At 44.9% G+C, this 23,577-nt stretch overlaps 1 protein-coding gene across 1 annotated transcript in view; it reads left to right on the top strand.

Moving 5' to 3' along the window:
* Positions 1-23,577, top strand: part of FBXW8 (F-box and WD repeat domain containing 8) — a 126,074-nt gene that overhangs the window by 83,936 nt on the left and 18,561 nt on the right. Inside the window, exons 7-8 of the mRNA XM_046024388.1 lie at positions 692-898; positions 20,156-20,283. Of these exons, the coding sequence (XP_045880344.1) occupies positions 692-898; positions 20,156-20,283 (335 nt within the window). The remainder of the gene's footprint in view (positions 1-691; positions 899-20,155; positions 20,284-23,577) is intronic.

The raw sequence follows: 23,577 nt of genomic DNA, 5'->3' as shown, positions 1-23,577 counted from the left end.
TTGCTTCCTTGCTTTTTCCCCCCCCAAATGTATCTTGGAGATGATTCCATTTATATCAGTGTATAAAGAATACTTCATGCTTTTTTTTCCCCCTGTGGCTGCATAATATTCCAGTGCATAGATATATTGTTAATTAGTCCCTTGGTAAGGCATGGTTAGGTTTTTCCAATTTTTAGCTAAGACAACATAGTAAATAGTAAATAATCTTGTACACAATTGTTTTGCCTGTATGTGAGTTTACTTGTAAGTAAATTCCTAGGGCTCACTTGCTGGTGCAGAGCGAATGTGCATTTGACATTGTGATAAATATTGCCAGCTGTCCCTCTAGAGAGGTTGGAACAGATTATATCCCACCAGCCATAAGTGGGATCTGCAAGTATGGTTGTCCCCCCTCCATTTCCAGACCAATGTCCTATCAGGCTAATTGATCTTTGCTGATATGACTGGTGAAAATGGTATCCTGGCAAATTACTTCATATTTCTCTTATCGGAAATGTATTGTGTTTCTTATACAAAGAGCAACTTTTTATTAGTGTAAGAACTATGTTCTCATTTCCTGTGACCTTGTGACCCTTTGCCAATCTTTTTCTGTCAGGTTGCTGGTCTTATTGACATGTAGGAGGGATTGTATATTTTTGACCAAGTCAGGATGAACCGTAGGTGAGACTCCATAACTCTTATCCTTTCACAGGTTGACTACCTTGAAATAGTTCCAGATACTGAAAGGTACCCTGTGGCAGTGGCCACGGCTGGAGATCTGGTGTACCTGCTAAAAGCTGAAGACTCTGCCAGAACCCTCCATTATGTCTACGGCCAGCCCGTCACGTGTCTGGATGTCTCAGCCAGCCAGGCTGCTTTCGGTGTGAAGAGCCTAGGATGGGTATACGAAGGAAACAAGGTACAAAAATAGTAAGATGTATAAGGAACAAAAAAGAACATCGATTTTTATTTTTTTGAAGACAATTAAAAAATGAAAGCTGTCTGATAATTTTTTTTTTTTAAGATTTTATTTATTTATTTGACTGACAGAGACCACAAGTAGGCAGAGAGGCAGGCAGAGAGAGAGAGGGAGCAGGGTAGAAGCAGGCAGAGAGCCCGACACGGGACTCGATCCCAGGACCCCGGGATCACGACCCGGGCCGAAGGCAGCGGCCCAACCCACTGAGCCACCCAGGCGCCCAAGTCTGATAAATTTTTAAGGTATATTCAGGCAATATACATTCAGCATGGTAAAAAAATAAGAAACTTCAAGCACTTCTGAAGGCTGTAAAATGAAAGTAATTATTTCCTTTCTCGTTCCTTCCCCCAACCCCACTCCACAGGAGAAACTATTAAACAGTTTTTAGGTATCCATCTAGAAGAATTTCTTGCATTTATAGGGACATTTATACACTAAAAAATGAGATCATGGTATACATACTGTCCTGTACTCAACATTTTCATTCAGTAATATACCTCGGAGAGCGTTCCCTGTCAGCACATATCATGCTCCTTCTCACTAGGGTTCCAGCGTATGCTTATGGCCCACGTCGGTTTATCCAGCCCCGCTCGCGGGTGGGCAGTCGGGTCGTTGTCACTGTTGGCTGTTACAGACCACACTACGATGTGTATTGCAGCTTCTGAGAGTCTTGTGTAGTAGATCTCTAGGATAAATTCTTAGCAGTTACATTGCTTGGCCAGAGGGTGTGTGCACTTAAGATGACGATGGACTTTGCCAAATTGCCCTCTAAAAGGGTTGCAGCAAAATTTCTCACCAGTAGTGCATAAAAGTGCCTTCTGATAATCTTTGAGTCAAAATTAAGGAGACAGGTTTTTTAATTGGCTAAATTTTACCACTACCTAGCATTTTACTATCCTGACTATGGGCCAAGTACTTGGTCTCAAAGCTGATTTATCTCTCTTTCTTCCCGTGGAATCAGGGGAGAAAGGGATCAAGTTTTGTTTTATATTGTTTTGTTTTTTCTCCAATTTGCCCGCTCTTGACCCCGCTGGCACTGGGTGCAGTCCTTGGGAAGGAACTTCCCTGAGCCAGCGGCTCCTCTGATGACATAGCTTCTCCTTCAGGAGGAGGCCCTCTTCCTCAGAGCAGCATTATGACCCGGAGAAAAGCCAGGCTCTGGATGCACACAGCTGAATTTCAGTTCCACTTCTGTAGTAACCTACTGCCCTGTGGGACCTTAACCCTTTAGGTCTCAGTTTTCTCATTGGTAAAATGGAGTTCCGAATAGTAGCTACTTCATAAAATGGAGTATGTGTGTGTAGAGTTTTAAGCATAGTGCCTGGCATGTGAGCATGACCGTCATGGTGCTTCCTGTTTCTTTCCTGCACTCATAGTTTGTCTGGCCTCCAGTTGTGATTTTTATATCTTGTTTCCCCTGTGTATAGTCCCCTCTAAGATCAAATCTCGTTCATCAAGGTGTTCACTGGTTTTGTGATTTAGTAAATGTGCAAAGAATTGAAGCATCCCGGATTGCAGTGAGTTGTTCAGGAAGACGTGTAAAGCAGTCAAAGATACATGTGGCTTTTTGCAACCTCACGGTGACAACGGACTCCCTTTGTGCTCTAGTAGGCCCGTTTTGTGGGAGCGCATTCAGCACAGCTTAGCTGGAAAGATAGATTGAGGATGATTTAACTCCAGTGTTGTGCCTTCCTGGGAGGTGGGGGAGGGGAGAGCAGTTGATTTCCTAAGGCAGTTTCCTTTCTTGCTTTGAAAAAACCTTTTCTGGTCCCCGGTGAGCTCATTTATTGAGAGAAGAGAGACTGCCTTCTAAGTTTTCATCTATCATACTTTCAAGTTTGGTTATCTCCTTTATGTCTCAGGTTCTCAGTGTAGTGAGGTGATGGTTATATTTAGCGCTAGCCTGGCTTAAATTTGTCCTATTTTAATAAATTTTTCATAGGCAGGTCCTCTTTCTCTTTGACTTACCTGTGTGGATGTATTTGAGAAACCAGTAAAGGGATATTTCAGCACAAAATTAGAGTGGGTATATCCTTTGGATATTGATGGAAAGAAGTACTGTTTTGGATATCTCAGGTTTTTCAACCCCATTAAAAGCACTAAGTAGGGGGACCTGCATGGCTCAGTCGGTCGAAAATCTGCCTTCAGCTTGGGTCATGATCCCAGGATGCTGGTATCAAGCCCCACATCAGGCTTCCTGCTCAGCAGGGAGCCTGCTGCTTCTCCCTCTCTTCCCTGCTGATGCTCTTTCTCTTTCTGTCTCTCTGGCTATCTCTGTCACTATCTCTGTCTCTCTCTCAAATAAATAAAAAAAAAAAAAAATCTAAAAAAATAAAAGCACTAATTACTGGAATCGGCTAATTAACCTACTGATTTTATGAAAATTCACTTTTTAAAAGTTCGTAGTCCCTCAGGTCATTACCTGGTATTTTTCATTGGTGTTTTAAAATGAAGAATGGAGATTAATTTGCTACAAGAATGTGTCTCAGCATCTCTTTGAATCTGATAGTACCATTAGTCATCCAAATATTATGGGAGTGCAGCTCCAAACCCTCCAGCACTTTTGTGGGTGGATGGCTGGTGGTTGTTAGTAGTGCCGTAATAACTTTGCATTGAGATGTTTCTCCAGCATGAAGGCCACCCACTGGAACGTGAGGGAGGCCACGCTATATCTATGAAATTTTCCCCAGTTTTGAGGAGCACTTTCCATCTGATTGTGTTCAATGAATTCTCTGCTTGTTTGAGAAAAACCTGCATTTTTAGGAAACTAATTGTCCTGTAACATTTCTGGGTGAACTAAGCCATGTCATGGGTGGCTCTATAAGATTTTAGTATCCTCCTGCTATCCTGTAATATAATATCATAATTCCCAAACAGTCTTATGTGCGGTGCTCAGTGCCACTGTGCTTACGCTGCGAATACCGTGTTTGGGCTCTATTGGCTTTGGCCGGGCAGCGTGTGGCCCAGCACATTTTATTAGGTTGATGTGAGGCTATTAGCAGGAGAGTTTGCCTGCGGCTGAATGCACTTGGGGGTTTGTGTCTGTGCTCTGGCCCGTGTATTTAGGATTCAGATGAAGGCTTTATGAGAACAGAGTTTGGTTTATCTTCGTTTGTACTGATACAGCTATAATCCGTTATTGATTAACTGTGATCAAAGCAGATAGTGAAGTCCAAATGTTGATACAGAATTTGAGTCAGCAACCAGAATTTCCCTAACCTGTAGAAGTGTCCCAGCAGTGTTATTTGTGTTTAGTTGGAGAATAGCCTTGCACCATGTGATAATCACATTAGCATTTTATAGGAACCACAGCTATCTGAGCATCAAGTAATAATGTTTTCGAATCCATCCGTTCATACATCTAGCTAGCCAGCCGGACGCGTGCTGGGCGCAGAGAGTTACAGAACACCAGTTGTGTTCCTGGCATTGGCACGCTACAACAGCATTCTGCACAGGCTTCAGTGAATTGGCACTTTTAGAACCTAGCCCTGTTAATACACATAGTCTCCTAAGGAAATGAAACCAAGGAACATCGCACAAATGTATCTAATCTCAGGGCACCTGGGTGGCTCAGTTGGTTAAGCAAGTTAAACAACTCTTGTTTTCCGCTCAGGTCATGAACTCAGGGTGGTGAGATCAAGCTCCGCGTCAGGCTCCGTGCTGGGCATGGAGCCTACTTATGATTCCCTTTCTCCCTGCTCCTTTGCCCCTCCCCTGCCTCATGCATGGACGCATGCTTTCTCTCTCCCCCTCTCTCAAAAAAGTAAGGTATTTAGTCTCAAGAAAAAGGCTTGTAAATACAGCTGGTGGTTCAGCTGTTTCCAGCTCATGTAGGAAGGATCAGAGAGAAGCTCTGGTCCCTCTTGGTCTGCCTGTGCGCAGGGATCCCCAGGCTTACAGGCTCTAGAGTTTGGATACTGCCTTCTTGGGCTCTTTACTTCAGTGGCATACATGACCTGAAAGGTGGCCGTTGCTAAGTGGCATGTGATGGTGAGGGAAGACAAGGGTAGCTGCAGTTGCCCCGGCCTCCGTGGTGCTGCAGTGTGGAAATCAGTGTCACCCCTGTTGCTAACGCTCTAAAGTGTTTTTATGTCTCACATTTCCTGAATCTGTCAAAAACACTTCATCCATGAAAATGGTATTTATGATACCATATTATCTTTATTAATTCTTTTGCTGCTTGAATCAAATTTTTGCTCTCAGAGGTAGAGGGTTAGAAGACAGAATTGCCTCATTTAAGAGCATTATGTTGACGATGAGTCTCATGCCTCATAAAGGAAAGAGAGAGACCCACTTAGGGCTCTTAGCATCATTCTATGTATTTGGACATATTTTCTAATTTAGTTCTGAAGTACTTGGCATTTGATGGCAGATTGTATTAAGCAGCACGCGGCATGCATCCTAATCAGGGAGATGTGAGTGAAGTAATCCAGAAGGCTGGAACGTGTTTGACAAGGACGCTTGCTTGGCGCTGCTGCCTCAGCTTACATCACGCTGGAAAAGAATTGCTAACGTCTCCTGTGATAATCATTCCCTCTACATGAACGTGAAAGGACTCTGGATTGGTGGCTTGCGCTTCTCATGAGTTGAAATATCAGTCAGAGAGAGCCTTTGGAATCAGAAACTCAGCACCTGTGCATTTGGGCCCCCCTCTCCCATATCTACACTAGAATATGAAACCCATCTTTTGCTCAAGGTTCTATTCCAGAGAACCGAAACTTGGTATTTTACAAACAGGATGACTAATTTAAATTGAAATTTCCCAAAGTAAATGGCTAACTTCCTTTTCACTCTCATCTTAAAACCTTTAAAAATTTCTATATATATACTTTGTTCTTGGAGAAATTTAGGGAAGTAGCTCTTGAGACCAGTGTTCTTGGGTTACTGAGTCATTCAGACTACCAAAAAGATCCATTTTTGTTATTGAGGTTGCTGCCATTTTTAGTAACTCCTTATCAAACACATGCTGTATGCTAGACTTATTTTTTTTAAGGTTTATTTATGAGAGAGAGAGTATGTGCACATGTTGCGGGGAGGGGCAGAAGGAGAGAGAGAGAATCTCAAGCAGACTCCCTTCTGAGCATGGAACTCGATGCAGGGCCTAATCTCATGACCCTGAGATCATGACCTGAGCCAAAACCAAGAGTTGGACACATAACTGGCTGAGCCCCCCTCCACCCCCCAGACACCCCCATGTGCTAGGTTTCTGATTGGAACTGAAAACCAAGATGAACCAAACTTGACCTCTGCATGGGGCTTACAATCTTGTGGGCCTTACCAGGAACTTAGCAACACAGAATTGTTTTTCTCCCCATCAAGAGGAACAGGCCATCATACTGAAGTCACTGAATTTCAGAGCAGTGAAAAATTATACAGATAAGTAGATGAGGATGGAACATCCAAATGCGTTTCATACATGTTTTAGCACTGAAATGGTATCAGGAGGCGAGAAAACCATTCTGTATTGTTAACGAATAATAAATTCTCATGTGTTGTGGAAACCCTGAAGCACCTCCAGGGCTCTAGGGTTTCTCAGGGCAGAGCATGGAACCTCTAACTGCAGAGACCTTTCGCCGCTACCTCTGATATGCCCTGTGATCACAGTGCATGACTCCGCAAAAAGCATTTCTTAGAATACTGCTGCTGCTTGTGGAAGCTAAGAGGCCTTTAGGGTCTCTAGCAGTCCCGGGCCACTCCTGAGAGGGAGCGATGAAGTCAGAGGAAGGGAATAGAGGGGAAAGTATTTTCAGCACCAGTCAAGTAGTGGGATAACCGCTGGGGACTCAGCAAGGTTCTGGAGTCAGATAAACCTTAGCTGGGTTACTGGCATGCCTCGGGCTCCCCATTTGGGAAGGGAGAAGACCTGGGAAAGGCAGATAATGTGCTTTGCACGGGCCTGGTGCTCAGCACTTGTCAGGTTCCTCTTTCACCTCCCCACCTCCTAGCTTTAGGTCAGGTTGGAGTTCATCAGGAAAGCCTGGGCAGGAGGCAAGCCTAGGCAGAGGCAGCAGGCCTGAAGGGGAGGAAGTTTGGGGGAGCAGTATTGGGGTGATGCAGGCCACCTGGAACACAGGGACTAGCGGGGGGGCAGGGCTGAAGCCCATGCTGGTAGTGATAGTGGTCTGTGGTGCTTCACGAGATTCATTTTCCCAAGAACTGTTTTGAAAGAATACATTTAGACTAGATAAGGGAAGGGTCAATTTAGCTTCTTACATAACTAATGGAGTAAGTTAATGTGAATGCTGAGTCACTTTGTGTCAAAGCCTCTGACACGTGAAGCCTTATTGGAGAGGGCTGGCACTGTGTCTTAAACATCTTTTGTCTTCGCTTGCATTTGTAGGATTTTGTACACCAATGACATGTCATTTTCTAATTGTTAAAAGCCTGGACCAGTATTCTTTTTTTTTTTTTCTTAAGATTTTATTTATTTATTTGACAGATATCACAAGTAGGCAGAGAGGCAGGCAGAGAGAGAGAGAGGAAGAAGCAGGCTTCCCGCTGAGCAGAGAGCCCAGTGCGGGGCTCCATCCCAGGACCCTGAGATCATGACCTGAGCCAACCAGGCGCCCCATGGACCAGTATTCTTGAAGCTCTGAGCAAAATTACAAGATGATTACACTGAAGTATATAGTGATCATTGCTTTTCTTCTCTTTTGCCTCTTGAATTAGCTTAGAATTTTATTTAGGGCCTATTTTTTTTCTCTCTTTTTTAATCAAGTATTGCTGACATATAATGTTATATTAGTTTAGGTGTATAACCTAGTGATTTGACTGTTCTATATATTGTGCTGTGCCCACCACAGTAAGTGTGGTCACCATCTGTCACTATACAATGTTATTACACTATTACTGACTATATTCCCTATGCTGCACTTTTCATTCCCATGACTTATTTATAACTGTAAGTTTGTATCTCTTAATCTCCTTCACCTGTCTGAGAGAATCTACAGATGGCCTGTTAATAGGGCCTAATTTTTCTAATGGCATTCTTGGTAATTTATGTGGAATTTCCATGCTGGTTTACCATTCCACACCCATGGAAGAATGTGAACTTGGAGTTGACCTTTGTGTTTGTTTCACCTCACAAATAGGTATGGCTTTGGCTTCTTTGTGATAGATGAGTCTTCGAGTCAGTATGGCCCAAGCAGCAACTAGGTTTTGTTAGGTTTAAAAATCAGCTTGTTTTTCAGTTGATAAAGATCAAGGGGCGCCAGGAGGGGGCTATGGGAAATATTTGTCTTTGCTCTAGAACTAAAAACAGTAACACTGTAGAATTGGCTGCATGCTCTGGTATGTAGATGTCCAGACCGTTGAAACCCATGGGTAGTTTGGCGGAAAGCAGGAGAAAGAAGGCACCCAGAAAATGACCTGTGTGAGTAGAATTTCAGGATATTAAAGACATTTTATTGTTCTCAAATACACATAGCTTAGACTAACAAAATATTACAAGTTAGAGAACTTTGCTTTTTATTCAATACGTAAATGAAATATGATTTATTCATTTACTCAGCACTCCAGTTTCAATGAGGCATCACGTTAGAGTGGGTTAATAATTATAAATTATTGAGTTGCAGATGAGTCCTAATGGATGCAAAGTTACTCTTTTAAGCATTCTCTCCGTGTGTTATTAATTTGCAGGGTAAAGGAAAACTCCAGCTCAGTCCAAGTTTGAGGGATCATATTCCAAATTAAGGAATTTGAGCTGAGTAATGAGGTTTATAGTGTGTCACAGTGAGGCCAGGAATCCAACAGTGTCCCTCACCAAATGTCCACAGTTGCTAGAACCTCTGAATAGGTTAGGTTACATGGCAAAGGGGAGTGAAGTTTGTAGAAGGAAGTAAGGTTGCCAGTCCCCTGACCTTAAAATAGGAAGATTGTCCTGGATTATCTGGGTGAGCCCCGTGTAATCGCAAGCATCCTTAAAAGTAGAAGAGGGAAGTGGGAGAGGAGGTGATGCCCTGTGAGAAGGTCCTAACTCCCTGTTGACTGCTTGGGATGGAAGGAAGGTTCTAAGAGCCAGGGAATATGGGCAGCTTCTAGAAGCTGGAAAAGGCGAGGAAACGGATTCTTCCCTAGTCTTGACCAGGGAACTAGGTGTTAGCCAATGAGACCCACAGTAGGTTTCCAACCTACAGGATTGTAAGATGGTAACAGTTTGTTTCAAAACAGAAACAAAAATAAACAAAAAGAGGAGGCAAGGAGTGGACTCAACTGTGGGGCATGTAGAAAGCAGCTCTGCTGGGACCTGGGCCCCAGCCTCTGCTCACCTCGCCTGCTCCAGAAAGATCCATTGATACAGGACTGACTGACTGGACCTCAGCCAAATTCAGTACCCAGATCCTTTGGATCTTTCTAGGTTAGGACCTCTGGTTCAGGCTTCTCCCCTGGGTGGCCACATTGCCCTGCAGTGTTTCCTTGGAGTGTGAACTCTTGTCTCATGTTCACAAAAATGACATGAAAATAATTGCTCCCTGTCCCCCCTCCCTTAATGGTCCCTGCTCTTTCCCCACCTCTGTGCTCTTATACCACCTGTCAGCATGCCTCCTGATGGTCCTATCAGGCTTTACCGGAGCAGTGGCTCTGTGCTGAGGACTGTGGGTGAGGCCCTGGTGTGCTAGCCTTCAGCCTGGCCCTCAAGACCTGTAGGAGTCGAGTTCCTGCTCTCATCCTACACCTCCAGAATAAGTCCCTTGCTCCAGCCAGGCTGACTCAGTCCACAACAGGACACATTTATTACTGACTAATGGAAGCATTCCCTCTTTTCCCTCCGGTCTCTCTGTGTCCTTTCAGGAAAGGTCTGTCCAGAGTCCCACTTACCAGAAGGAGCCTTACTGACTCGCTAGCTCTCAGTGAATACCCTTCTTCTCTGACTTGTGTGGTACATGGTCTAAATCTCACCTTTTGGTACTGTTACTGCCCAGCACTCTTCTTAACTATATTAGCGTTAACTGGGAGGCAGGAAGTGAGCATTTACAGCTGATAATACTTCTGTCGTGGTGGAGACTCATTCTTGGCTTGGGAGGCAGTATTGTATCGTGGGGGTTTCTCAAATGCCAGGCAGCATAGAAATATGTGGATCTCTGGACCTTAGCCCCAAGGGTTCTGAGTCGAGGTTTGGGGTGGGCCTAAGAATCTGCGTGTCTGGCAGGTTCTGTCATGCTCCTCGTCCTGGGGCCACACTCTGCGTACCATGGGGTAGAGGTTTCAAGAGCGAGCATGGGTGTGGGTGCTCAGCACCCAGGTTTGAATCCTGGTTCCACAATCTCATCGCTGTAAGTGCTTCCACCTCTCCACACGTCCATTTCCTCATGTGTACAACTGGTAAGATCCTGTGACCCCCACCATATGGGATTGTGGGGAGCAGGTGAGAGACGGCATCGTGGTAGTCTTTTGCACCGAAGAGGATGCTATAAACCTTACCCATTATTAAGAACCATTTTTCTTAGAAACCAGAAAGGCATTGTGATATGGTGGCAGACACTGACGTAGGGATGGGACTGGCTGGGCTTTGCCACCTGTGTCCTTGGCCGCTTTTGTCACCTGTGTAATTGGGGCAAGCTACTGGGCCTCCACTTCTTTGTGCATAAAATGTAGGCAGTAATATTTGTCTTCCACTTGGTGGTTGTGAGAATCCCATAGAATATTCTGAAAGGATTTATGTGAAGAAAAATGAGGATTACTATTAACAGATACTATTTATGTATTCTTTATGTGCAAAGCACTTCTGAGCTCACATGTGTGTGTGTGGGTACAGTTGTGAACCACAGCTGTAGCGTGGACCGTTCGCCCAACACCGGAGGCCCTGACTGTTTAGCACATTTGCTCACTCTCCCCTGTCAGCTGTCCTGTGTGTCCAGGGTCTGATTTTAGCCGCGCTCTGCCTGTCTGCCTTCTTTTAAGCCTTGGTCCAGTCCAGCCCGGGGCCACACTCCAAGTCACCAGCCCAGTCAGATGGGAACCGAGAGCCCGGCCGGTGTGACCGCCTGCACATCCAGTCCGATGTTAAGGGTGCAGGCTTACAGATGCCGTCCCGTAGTCTGCGGCCTCCATTGCCTCCATGTATGCAAGCAGCGGACAGAATAACTTTCTCGTGGGCTGGGAGCGGTCACCTGTGGTTGCTGTTTGTGAAGCGCTTTGAAACCGGCTGTGCTCTTTGTTACTGTGAGGCGAGCTGGGAGCCTAACAGGAGGATGGGAGGATTTTCAGCTTTCAGTGGCATGTTTGCATAATAAGTATGATCTCTTGGTTGGGCTGAAAGCTGTGGCGAGGAGCACTTCCTGTCGGTTTTAGGTACCCCTTCACCAGTTCTTTGCAATCGCGTCTTTGTTCCTTATTCTAGCACTAGGACAGAGAGTGTCTAGAGAGAGCCCTCTGCAGCAAAGCAGAGAGCCCCGCTCTGTCCCCTCCACAAGCAGACCTGCCTGCTTTATCATCTCCAGCATCTACGGAGAGAGATTTGGATTACGTCTGCCTGCATTTTCACCCGAGCGTACTCTTGCTCTCTGGGTTCCTTTCAGGTTTAGGTCACAATAGGTGTTGGTTTGGCCTCGCTCTGGTCCTTTGTAGACATCTGCCCACGCCACAAAGCCCCCGCGTTTGGCACAGGCCGCAGTGATTGGCAGCGCCTTCGCGGGCAGAGTCCAGTCCTGGAACGGCGGGGGGTGCAGGTGCACTGGCACGCGGTGGTGGGGAGCGCACACGGGCCTAGCCGGCCCAACTCCTGGCGACTCTCGGCAACACCGTCCCGTCCCTGAAATATCTTGGCCTTGTGGGCTTGTCACTCCAATTAAAACTTAAACATGAAAGCAGCCCAGGCTGCTGCTCCCTTCGTGCTGCGTTTGTGTGTGGCCTGTGCCAGCAGCGTGTCATGGAGACTGCGGAGGGGGCGCTGCACTTCAGGGATCCGTGCTCGCGCCGGGGTCCGTTCTTCAAGCCTCGCATCTTGCCGGTTGCTGCTGCTAAGTGCACCTGGGAGGCAAGTTTCTGTTTGCCAACAGAAAGTCACCTTTGGGATGGCGATGAGAGTCACTGTGCACATGTTCAGAGATACGCCGTGTTACCAAGCCTCCCGCTCTGACTTCTCTCTGGCAAGGGCTTACAAAATAGTCTCTCTGGCTGATTGTCAAAAATTACATCATATCGGAGTAAACTGCTTTTAAATCAGACATCCATTATTCATGTATATTAACTGCTTTTTTATTTTTTTATTGGCTGTTTTGTGTATGATTTACTCTTTTCTCACCAGGCCCCCCCCCTCCCCAGTTGTCTGTCTTTCTCGTCGTTTTTTTAAATCTTAGCTCATCTGTGAATTTATAGAGGCTGTTCACTTAGCTCTGTATGCGAACATGAATATGCAGACCGTGCATTTTTGCAGCGAAATTGTTTACCACGTTGTTGCGGGTCATATTTATGTTGGGTCAGAAGAGCAGCTTGGGTCATTTGGGTCATGAGTAGACTTACCCCAAAGGCTGAGAAGTCTTTTTCTTTTGCAATTTTTTTTTTTAATGGGTATTACTAGTCTTGCACTTCAGGATCTGTACTGAATGCAACTGTACCTCCCACTTCTGAAACCGCTAAATATGTTGCCATGAGGGCAAAAGCAAACGGACTTAATTGTTCATTTGTATGCGTGGAGCAGATCTCTCCTGTAGGTCGGTGGGCCATGGGCCTGTGATCGATAGATACAGGCAGAGACGTGTAGCACTTACTCATTCTTTCATCACATACATGTTGAGCCCCTCCTTTGTGCCAACCATGGGAGCTATCTGTCCACTGCAGACCGTTGCACTGGAGGGTCCCCTGGGCGTCTGGCATCTTTGTGACTGTGGTGCATTGCCCTGATCCATGGCACTTGTCTGTTTGGAAGAAGGACTGGACACAGTCTGTTCTCCTTCTGTAACCCCAGATCAGCGTTGTTGTAGACAGTCAGTATTGGCATACTTCTAGCACATTTACCTGAATCTTGGCTTACTGTTCCTTCTAGCATCTCGGGCCTTTTTTCTGGAATGATTGCCCATCTTCCAAAAGTATAATCTTGAGAAGTTCCTTTAACGAGGGTCTTTTAGGCACAGGTGTTCTCTGTGTTTTTATCCCCCAAACCTCTCTATTTCTCCTCAGTCTCAGGTGGTTTTGCTGATCCTTTCTAATGGTAGGCTGGCAGGTCTCTTCTCTCAGACCTTTGAAGAAATTATTGGTTTTGATTCCTTTGGGGCCACTGAACACTTGACTGTCAGTCTAATGGCTTCTGCTTTTGTCTGCTTTGAAGACCTTTTCCTTACTTTTCTCTGGTTTCTCTCTTATGTCTGTAGGTGTGCATGTACTTTTATTTTTCCTGCTTGGGATTTCTCGTGCTTCTTCCCTTCCAGTTTAGAACGTTCTGAGCTATCGTCAAAATTGTCGTCTCCTTCTTCCTGTCTGGAACTCAGGGGGCATGTGTATTGGACTAGCTTGTTGTCATCTGTGCTAGTCACACTGTCCATCCCTGCCGCTCAGTGTTACCTTCTGATGATGTCTTCAGATCTGTCTTCGGTTCACAGAAGTCTCTTGGACTCTGATTAGTTCTTTAGCTCATCGATTGCCTTTTTAATTTCTAGAAATTCTATTTGTTCTGTTTCTCCCAAGGCTGCTTTGCTGTTTTTAGCCCCTCACCCACTTTTATTTCTATAGACATTTTCAGCATACATTTTTTTTAAGATTTTATTTATTTATTTGACACAGAGAGAGAGAGATCACAGATATGCAGAGAGGAAGGGGGAAGCAGGCTCCCTGCTGAGCAGAGAGCCCGATGCGGGGCTTGATCCCAGGACCCCGAGACCATGACCTGAGCCAAAGGCAGAGGCTTAACCCACTGAGCCACCCAGGCGCCCCACAGCATACATTTTTTGTTTTATCTAATAAATATGTGATATCCTTGGAAGTCTAAGTATTCTTTTTGTTTTCTACCTCTTATTTATGATTTGTTTCTTTATTTGGGATTTCTTTAAATTATGAGCTCATATTTGGCTGATCTTGATTTGTAGGTTTCCTAAGGGGCCTAGGTTGAGAGGGTCATCCTCCTGAGAAGACTCTGCCAGGTACCAGGAGACATGTTACTGACCTGAAAGTACTTTAAGTAGTAGGCAGGTACCAGGAGACATGTTACTGACCTGAAAGTACTTTAAGTAGTAGGCATAGGGATTTGGGGCCTTGCAGGTAGCATAAATTCAAAGTCTGAACCTGTGTGAGGGCAGATGCAGAGCCCACATTTTCCATCCTGAGCTGAACCTGAGGCAGACAGGTTTCCAGGTAGGCTCTCTTTGCCAGTGGATTGGCTTTTCCCCTAGTTTGCTTTTTACTGAGTGTACCTATCCATACAACGGCCCCAGCTGGAGGCCGACATCTCAGTTCTGGTGTTCTGTTTAGTGCTGGCCAGAAACTTTGCTTCTTCTTGCTCCAGTTCTGGGCTCCTGGTGCTGACAGATGTCCTCAGAGCAGCCCCTGACATGAGTGCCGCTTCCTTTTCTGGTTTTAGCGCCCTCTTCATTTTTGGCTCCGCAGAATTTCTCGGATTTTTTAGGAGTTAAACAGAATGTCTGAAGAATGTTTAATAGACTGAAACTTATCCAGCATTTTCAGTGTTTGTAAACAGGAGGGTTTTCTACATATTCTAGTCTGCTGTGTTGTTAGGGTAAAACCTTCGCCTGGATACAGTCAGGGTGTTCTAGAATCTGGATTTTTTGGAGCGAGTTCTATGGAACCTCCTACTTTGAGTAGGTTGAAGTGATTCTTTGCATATAGGCCAGTAGTAAAATTAGGCATCCAGAAATGGGGGAAGAATGTGTCAAGCAAAACAAAGCATCTCTGGGTATTTATTATGAACCGGACTGTGGTGGGCTCTGGGTTTGCTGGATACCATGTACCAATCAGTTAATCTCTAAGCACACACTCGGTCCTTGATCAGTGTCGCAGGAATGAACGATAGGATTTTTGCCCCCAAGGAACTTTGAGCTTAAGTCTGAGCAGTGTTTTACAGTGTGTGGCGTGGTGCTTGGTAACAGAGCCTCAGGTGGCCTGTCCAGAGCAGTCTCCAGTGTTTGAGAACACAGGTCTGGGGAAAAGAAGCTGAAACACAGTTCAAGATGGCATCTTGGGAACACCAGGTGAAGTGTGTAGACAGTAAATACATTCAGTACTGACAGGAGCGGAACTTGTCAAATTGAATTCTGCCAAGGGCACAGAGAGAGCACAAAATAAGCATAATTGGGATGGAATTGGAGCGAACATGAGGATTATTTGCTTTACTCTCTAGAACTTGGCTTCTTATCAAGGCTATCCCCCTTAGAAGAGCAAAGTATGCATGGCAGTGATGGGGGTGGCTTCTTAGGGAATCAAGAAAGAAAGTAGGTAGATTTTATCATCTCCAGGAATTTCAGATATCCTCACCCACACCGTGCCTTTTATCTTTGACCCTCAGCCCAGCATCTCCCAACCTTTAGCTCTCTTTGTCACTTCCCTTTTTTTAAAATGACAGCAGACAAGTGATCTTTATGCTTTTTTATTTTTTAATTTTATTTTTTAAATTTATTTTAAGATTTTTAAAAAATATTTTATTTATTTATTTGACAGAGATCACAAGTAGGCAGAGGCAGGCGGTGGGGGGTGGGGGGAGCAGGCTCCCTGCTGAGCAGAAAGCCCGATGCAGGGCTGGATCCCAGGAGCCTGACATCATGACCTGAGCCAGAGGCAGAGGCTTAATCCACTGAGCCACCCAGGTACCCCGTATTTTTAAGATTTTATTTATTTGTCAGAGCACAGGCAGAGGGAGTGGCTGGCAGAGGGAGAAGCAGGCTCCTGGTTGAGCAAGGAGCCCGATGCAGGACTCCATCCCAGGACCCCAGGATCATGACCTGAGCCAAAGGCAGATGCTTAACCAGGTTAACCACCCAGGTGTCCCCCACTGTGCTTTTTTAAATGCCACCATCTTGTAAAGAAGCCTTCTGACCTCTCCTCACTCCTTTGGAAAGGCAGTGCTGGGGCCCTGAGGAGGCAAGCCAGTTGATCAGGTGGTTGGTGTCATGCCTTTAGCAGATCGGGGACTATGAGGAGGACTTACTGTTGGGGTAAGTTTAAAATCAAAACGGAAATGGAGTTCCTTTCTTCTTCCAGCAGTGCCTGACCAGAAGTCTGGGACTGCGAGGCTCTATAGTCTCTTCGTAGTGATTTCTGTGTGCAGCTGGCTCCTGTTTCATTATGAAGGTAACAGGAGTCCCATATTTAGGAAACATTTGCAGTGACACTCAGATCCCACTGAGTGGGTGAAGGACCTTATCCCACTCCCAGTAGCCGTTTCTCAGCTCTTTCCTTCAAGCTTTGGTTGGATAGCCAGTCCGGGGCACACCAAATATTCTGGGTTACTCCTGGAAAGTACAGCGGCCACCTGCACCAGGCACCCCTGATATTGGCCCTGGGGCTGCCACCTCCTTCCTGATTGGACCTGCCCCCTCCCCCTGCCATCACAAGTCATAACACCAGATGCAAGGACCTGGCTGTAAGGTGGGTTTCCTCAGAGAGGCCAGTCCCGGGTATGGGGGAGCGGGACGGCTGGGGGTTGCGCAGCAGCTGGTGAAAGGATCGAACCTTTACAGCTGGCAGCAGGCTGAGGCTTCTGCAGGTCCTCCACCATCCTGGGTCATCCCAGTACCTACTATAAAGATGATTAATAAATATATGTTGACTTAACTGTTGAACGAAGTACACTATTGGTCTAAAAAAGAGAAACAACCCAAGTAGCCATCAGTATGAAATTACATATCCGTAGAGAAATTCTGTGCAGCCATTAAGAAGAACAAGGTCTATCTATAGCGACTCATGAGGAAAGGACTCTCACGTTGTTTAGGAAAAACAAGTTGTAAAACAACATAATTCCATTCAAAGGAAAACAGTTTTATATACACACAGAAACAGACAAGGCAGACCTGTGTCAGAAGGAAGTCTCGCACTGTATACACGGAACTGCTGAAGTGGTTATTTCTGAGATGGATCTATAGGTTTTCAACTTCTTGTAATTCTGTTAGAATGTGTTACAATATATATTACACTTGAAATCAGAAAAAAATAGATTGTTTAAGAAAAAGATTTCAAAGAAATCTGAACAGCTGCCAAAATGGAAAGTTTGGATTCTCAAACTAGGATTTATGAAAATACGTTAAGGTTTCTGGGGGCGAGGGGGGGAGGAACTTTCTGCTGAAGTTCTTTTTATTTTATTTATTTTTTAAAGATTTTATTTATTTATTTGACAGGCAGAGATCACAAGTAGGCAAAGAGGCAGGCAGAGAGAGAGAGGAGGAAGCAGGCTCCCCACTGAGCAGAGAGCCCGATGCAGGGCTCAATCCCAGGACCCCAAGACCATGACCTGAGCCAAAGGCAGAGGCTTTAACCCACTGAGCCACCCAGGTGCCCCTTGAAGTTCTTTTTAAACAATGCTTGTTTCCACAAGGTGCCCTTTCTGTAGCTAGCTACCTGGAAGCCAGAGAGCAAGACACACCTCCCGGTGTCCTCTGCACAGGCATCTCCTGTAGTTCTCTCTGCAGAAGAGGCGCCGGCCTTAATTTTGTCACTTGAGATCATTCTTAAAATAAAACTTTGCTCTGTAATCACTTATGTAGGCTCTTTTGTAACATACATTTGGTACTTAAAGGGAAAAATCCCAGCAATATCTATTGATTTGGTGGTCACATTAGTGCAGAGCATTTTGTCTGAGATTTTAGCTCTGGGTAGTATTTTCCTTCTTTCCAGCATATCCATACACCTCTGAGAGGGAGTCAAGTGGCCCCGGGTTGAGACTCACCCAACTAGGGCAATAAAGAGAAAAATTAGTCTAATGCATGGTCTTAACAAGAGGGGGAGTGGGAGCATGAATAATTAATCTCACTCGTCTGTGGCAATCAGATAAAATGAAGTCCCATTTGCTCAACCTTATTAAAAGAGAGAGAGTGCGGGTGGGAGGGAGGGAGAAATGGTAAAGGTCGTTAAGGGACTTTTAACATGGAAAGAACCGCCTCGGAGATGGGTAATGTGTTTTCTAATCTCTGTGGTCTTTAACTAACCCTAATGGTAAAGGTACTCTTCGGATATTCTGATTCATTGAATTATTAAACATTTCAGAAAATACTTGACTCTTGACTACGAACTTTGATGCCTTTATGATGAATTTGCAGTCTTTCTGGAGAGGGATCAGATTTCCCCGTGTCACTTAGAGAGGACCCCTCTGCTTGTCAAAAAGGAATGAGAAAAAGTAAAGATGGGCTCAACACCAGATTTTAATTCTTACAATTACCCTGGACGTTTGCACATTAGAGGCCTACCTTCCTACTATGGACGTTGGAAACAAAAAGAAATTGAGTCCAAGAACTCTACCAAAAGCTCTATTTACAAGGAAAATTAGCCTATGTGAAAGACCATGAGGTTGCTGTTAATTTTTTTCTCCCTCCTAGAACTGATTTTATGCAGCTTTTAGGTTATTCACTATAGATAGAAGATTTGATTATTTCTATGTTCTTACTTGGAAGAATAACTTTTTTTTTTGATATTTTAGAATTGTTGAATTATTTTCAGAATTACTAGAACTGTATAGAATTCTTGGGGTTTTTTCAAAGTTATTTTCCACTGCATGAAAACAAATAAAATTTAGCTTGTTCTCTATAGTCTTAATAGATTAGGAAGACATTTTAAAATTTGAAATAGTCTCTTTTCCTTTCAGGAGCTGCTGGCAGTATTAATTAAGGTGATAATCTTGTTTTAACTGTGGAGCATTTCCAAAGATTCACTTGTTAGAAATGTGTATTGATAAGGAGATCATGGTTTTTAAGGTGGAGACCACTAGCCTCTCAATACTGAAAGAAGAATATTCTGATAAATTGATAAATGTAAGGTTGAGAAGAAAAAGAGAGCACGTCATTTCCATGTGTGTGCAAGAGGAGGAGAATCTCTACAAAATATTAACATTAATAGTTTTGAGTTCAGTCATTTTAACCGCATGATCAACAGAATACGTGCCCAGAAGTGTGTGTGTGTGTGTGTGTGTGTGTGTGTGTGTGTGTTTGTCAGAGAGAGAGAGAATGAGAATGAGGAGGCTTTTGAACTGTGAATTTGGGGGCACACATGGGCAGTATCTTAAGTATTTACAACAGTGACTAATCCATAGCAAGCATCTAGTTATTTTTATTTTTTTTTTAAAGATTTTATTCGTTTATTTGAGAGAAGTGAGAGTGATCACAGAGGCAGAGGGAGAGGGAGAGGGAGAAGCAGACTCCCTGCTGAGTATAGTGCCTAATACCGGGCTTGCTCACTGGACCCTGAGATCATGACTTGAGCTGAAGGCAGGCACTCAACCAACTGAGCCACCCGTGCACCCCCATAGCAAGCATTTAATGTTAATTAATTGAATTATTAATTTTTTTTTTTTTTTAGTAAAGGACTTAAATAATCTTTAGAAAGTTTCCTCATGAGCCACCCTTTTTTTTCTTTTTGCTGGAGAGAAAGCACAGAACTGTTCCATCATAATGAATACGTAGTCTAGAGATAAAGGATACTTTATTTGCTTCCACACCTTATAGAACCTCCTAAAATTAGCAAGGGGAGAGTGGCTGAAGAGAGAGATGTTTGGGAATGTCAGACCTCACTTAAGAAACTTGTTTTAATGTTTGGGAATAAGACTTTGTGTTTTGGTTTGTAGTTTAGTCTAAAGAAATCATCTGTCATGTAGTGATTAACTATCCATCCTCCTGGAAATAGTACCATTCTTTCTTTCACCTGGGATAGCAATACAGAGATGGGAAAAATGAGAGAACACAGGCTGGCTCCTCTGTGGACATCAGGAAATCAGAAGGCAGCTTCCCAATCCGACGCCGTCACTGACCCTTAGTTTCCATGCTGCTCTTTCTGGGTTAGGAAATTGGGATACCATCCCCGTTTGGCGTTTTCCTTTGTGTCCTATGATTTTTGTACCTTGGCCTGAGGAATTCTTTGGCTGTTCTTTTATTTTCTGTTGCATTTACTTTTGTCATTCTAAGAGCCATATCCCTGTGCTGGAAAAGGTCAGGAAATTATGCAGCAGAACATCTCCGTTAAGGGCAGCTGGGTGATGGTCTGGGATAAGAAGTGTTGGATGGAGGCCTGCTGTAAGCAGCCACACACCCACAAATCTTCCTTCCTTCCCAGATCCTGGTGTACAGCCTGGAAGCAGAACGGTGCCTCTCAAAGCTGGGCAACGCGCTTGGTGATTTCACTTGCGTCAACCTCAGAGACAGCCCTCCCAACCTCATGGTCAGCGGCAACATGGACAGGAGGTAGGTGTGAGTGAAGAGCCACATTTTGCAGCCACAGAGGCTTTCTGCCGGGTCTTTGCCCCTCGCCTCCACCGTGCTCACTTGTTTCCTCTGCTGCTTGCATGGCTACATTCTCACTCCACAGCCTTGCCGCCTCAGTTCAGCCTGATCCTTAAATACCGTCTCTGTGAACTTGGAGAACAAAGTCGTGCATTAGGTAATAGTTGGACAGAGCTAGCTCTGCCTCGTTTCTGAAACGCCATGGGAAGGTGGTCTTTTAAGCCATTTGGTGGACACAGTTGGTAGAAGGTCCAGTGAGACCACTTGGAATATCTTTTGTCCCCCTGCTGCAAAATTTGTCTGGCATTTAAAAGCTCACTTTCTAATATTAAAAACAATAACCTAAGGGCTGAATCATGTTCAGCAGAATAGGGTTGCCTGCCAAATGATGTCAAGAGTGTATTTCAGAACACTATGGTGTCCCTCTGGTGATGGGGGAAAAAAGGGACTTGATGGGAACAGATTCCAGTTTCTATTTAGCTGATTAGCAGTCTTCTCTTTAACGCTTTGGCTTGGGGAGTCGGATTTTCCTGCTACAGGGTCTGGTGCCAGTAACGGACGCTCCAGGAACCACCAGCACGAGAGGATTAAAGTGTTTGAAAAGACCCTCTGAGTCCAAATTTTAGGTCTTTTTCCCTCCCCGTCCCTTCTCTCCCTTGTCTTTTCTTTTTCTTGTCTTTTTTTTTTTTTTTTTTCCCAGCTGGTTATCTGCCATGTCTGATCCAGTGCCCTGAAGAGAGGTAGCATGGCTGGAGGCCAGGGTCTGCCGGCGCCCCCTCCCCCGGGCCCAGCCCCAGGCTGCAGGTGGTGGGCTGCTCGGTGGGGGGATCAGATCTCGAGGCGGGCACTCCCGTGTGCCAAGTCTTAGACCTCTGCCGCACCAGTGCAGCAGCTTGCAGAAATATTGTGTCAAATAATATTTTCAACTCCTGACCTTCACCCCTCTGCTACCCCCTTCCCTTAGAGCAGAAAGATAATGTGAGTGTGCTCTATTGAAAGAAGATTGGTTCTCAAGGCTTCCTAAAATGGCTGATAATTTCTGAGCTCAAGAATTGAACTCCTCATTATGTCCAGTTTTTCTCTTAAAAAGCAAAGAACAAACCAGGCTTGGTAAGTGGCCCCACATGTGGCACAACAAATGAAATCAGTTTGCAGTTTACTTCTGCGTTGCGCTTTGCAGACTGAGCCGCACAAAGCTCCACACTTACCTGACAGGATCTCCCCCAGGGATCGAACTGCTACTACTCTCTTTCCAGGACGGCGAGTGCAGACGGCGCTTGGGGGCATCCAGATGGAAGGGTTTAGGATTGTAGGTCAGCCCTCAGAGTTTGCCTACGGCATAAGCGTTTAGGTGTTCGACTGTAGCTAGGCTCCCAGGAAGCCGCCGTGGTGTTCCAGAGAAGGGGCCTCTGCTGCCTGCATTACTTAGCCCAGTCGGCTGCACAGGGACAGTTAAAGCCAGACTGTCCCAACCCTTGTCAGCCGAACGGCATCCTGTCCATTAACAGACCTGCAAACTCCATAAAGCTGACCTTGTCCTCTGGAGCAGGGCTGCCAGAAGAGCAGCTAAAGGCCCTGTGGAGAACGGCTCTCTGGTCATGTTCAAGTGCAGATTTGACCATGTGAAGTCTGTTTCATTAGGAAACCAGTGCTATGGTGTGGATTTTTGGTGTGGTTTTGTGTTTTCATCCTCCGTCTCTGTGGATGTAAAGAGCAGACTAGTGGCTTGGAGTTGAGAAGGGGTGTTCAGAGAGGCGCTTCATCAGGGCAGTCCAGGATGTGCCAGCTGGTGGGCCGCTGCTGGGATGTCAGGGGCCCGCCGTCACAGAGGTCATTCCTTGTGAATCAGAATAGTAGCGTAAGCAAAATGAATTTGAAACACGGGTTTAAAAATTATACATCTGGAAAAAGGAAAGAGTAAGGAATCTAGAGTTTCAAATCTAGTAGCAGGAATGGGGTGTGCGTGTGTTTTCAGCAAAGGCTTACTAGCGAGGAGTCGGATCTCGTTAGAGACGCACACAGAGGCTCTTGCAGCTTATGTTTCATCTCAGAAGTGGGAGCAAGGGGTCCAGTACTGTGAAGAGAACAATGTACTTGGTTGTCAGTTAACGGCCGCTGCAACTTTAAAAACCTGGAACTAACTTTTTAGATTTTTATTTACTTAATTTCTACTGCGCTTAGTACTCTATCAATAACTTGAAAATGAAGTGGACTCTAAAGATACATAAAACTGTCCCAGGTTAAGACCAAAGTAATCTTCATGAATGTAAGGAAATTAGCAAACAATGGGTAGAATTTTTTAAGGCGGTTTTTGTGGGGGATGGGGCGGAATGGCTAAAATTTAAAGGGAAAGAACAGCTCACCTAGCATCTCACCCTTTCCAGAAAAGAAGTCTGATAAAGGGGAAGAGAATGATTAGGGTGGAAATGGTTATTGTTGGATTGTGCTTCTTCCTTACTGGGAGAAAAGGGCTGTAAAGCAGGGAAAGGGAGGAGTGTGGCTCTGCACAAGAGTTTTAACATCATAGATTATTGACTTCTTCTGAACACACATTTTGTCCCTTCCTCCTAAACCAAGAAGAGCGAGGAGTAACGTCAGGTGAGGGCTCGTGTCTGTTCCCTTACCACAGTGTCCAGCGCTCAGTCAGGGCTCAACACGAAGTTTTGTATTTATTCTAAGATGCCCTTTTTATATTTTCACAGCTGTGCAATCAGGATGTGTCCTTTATAAGGAAATCTTAAAATTAATAGGCAGCATTTTTAGATGCTACATGAAATAACGGTGCTTCTTATAATCAGTGGTGTTTTCAATGAAATGAAAGGATGCATTTGCTCAATGAAGGCAACATGAATTAATGGCTTAGGAATGGTAACATTTACAAGAAGCCTCTGTAGGTCACCAAGAGAGAGACTGAAGGAAGTAGGCCACTTCGTTGTTGTTTCAGTTTAACCTGTGTTTGGGGTTCCCTGAGCATTGAAATCTCTACATTTTTTTTTCCATTTTATTTATTTTTTCAGCGTAACAGTATTCATTGTATTTGCACAACACCCAGTGCTCCATGCAAAACGTGCCCTCCCTATTACCCACCACCTGTTCCCCCAACCTCCCACCCCTGACCCTTCAAAACCCTCGGGTTGTTTTTCAGAGTCCATAGTCTCTTATGGTTCGCCTCCCCTTCCAAAAAAATTTTTTTAATAAACATATAATGTATTTTTATCCTCAGGGGTACAGGTCTGTGAATCGCCAGGTTTACAC

The sequence above is a fragment of the Meles meles genome, chromosome 12, assembly GCF_922984935.1.
Source record: "Meles meles chromosome 12, mMelMel3.1 paternal haplotype, whole genome shotgun sequence".
In the NCBI taxonomy this organism is placed as follows: domain Eukaryota; kingdom Metazoa; phylum Chordata; class Mammalia; order Carnivora; family Mustelidae; genus Meles; species Meles meles.
The sequence above is the reverse complement of the archived record's forward strand: the minus strand, read 5'-3'. Positions and strand labels throughout refer to the sequence as shown.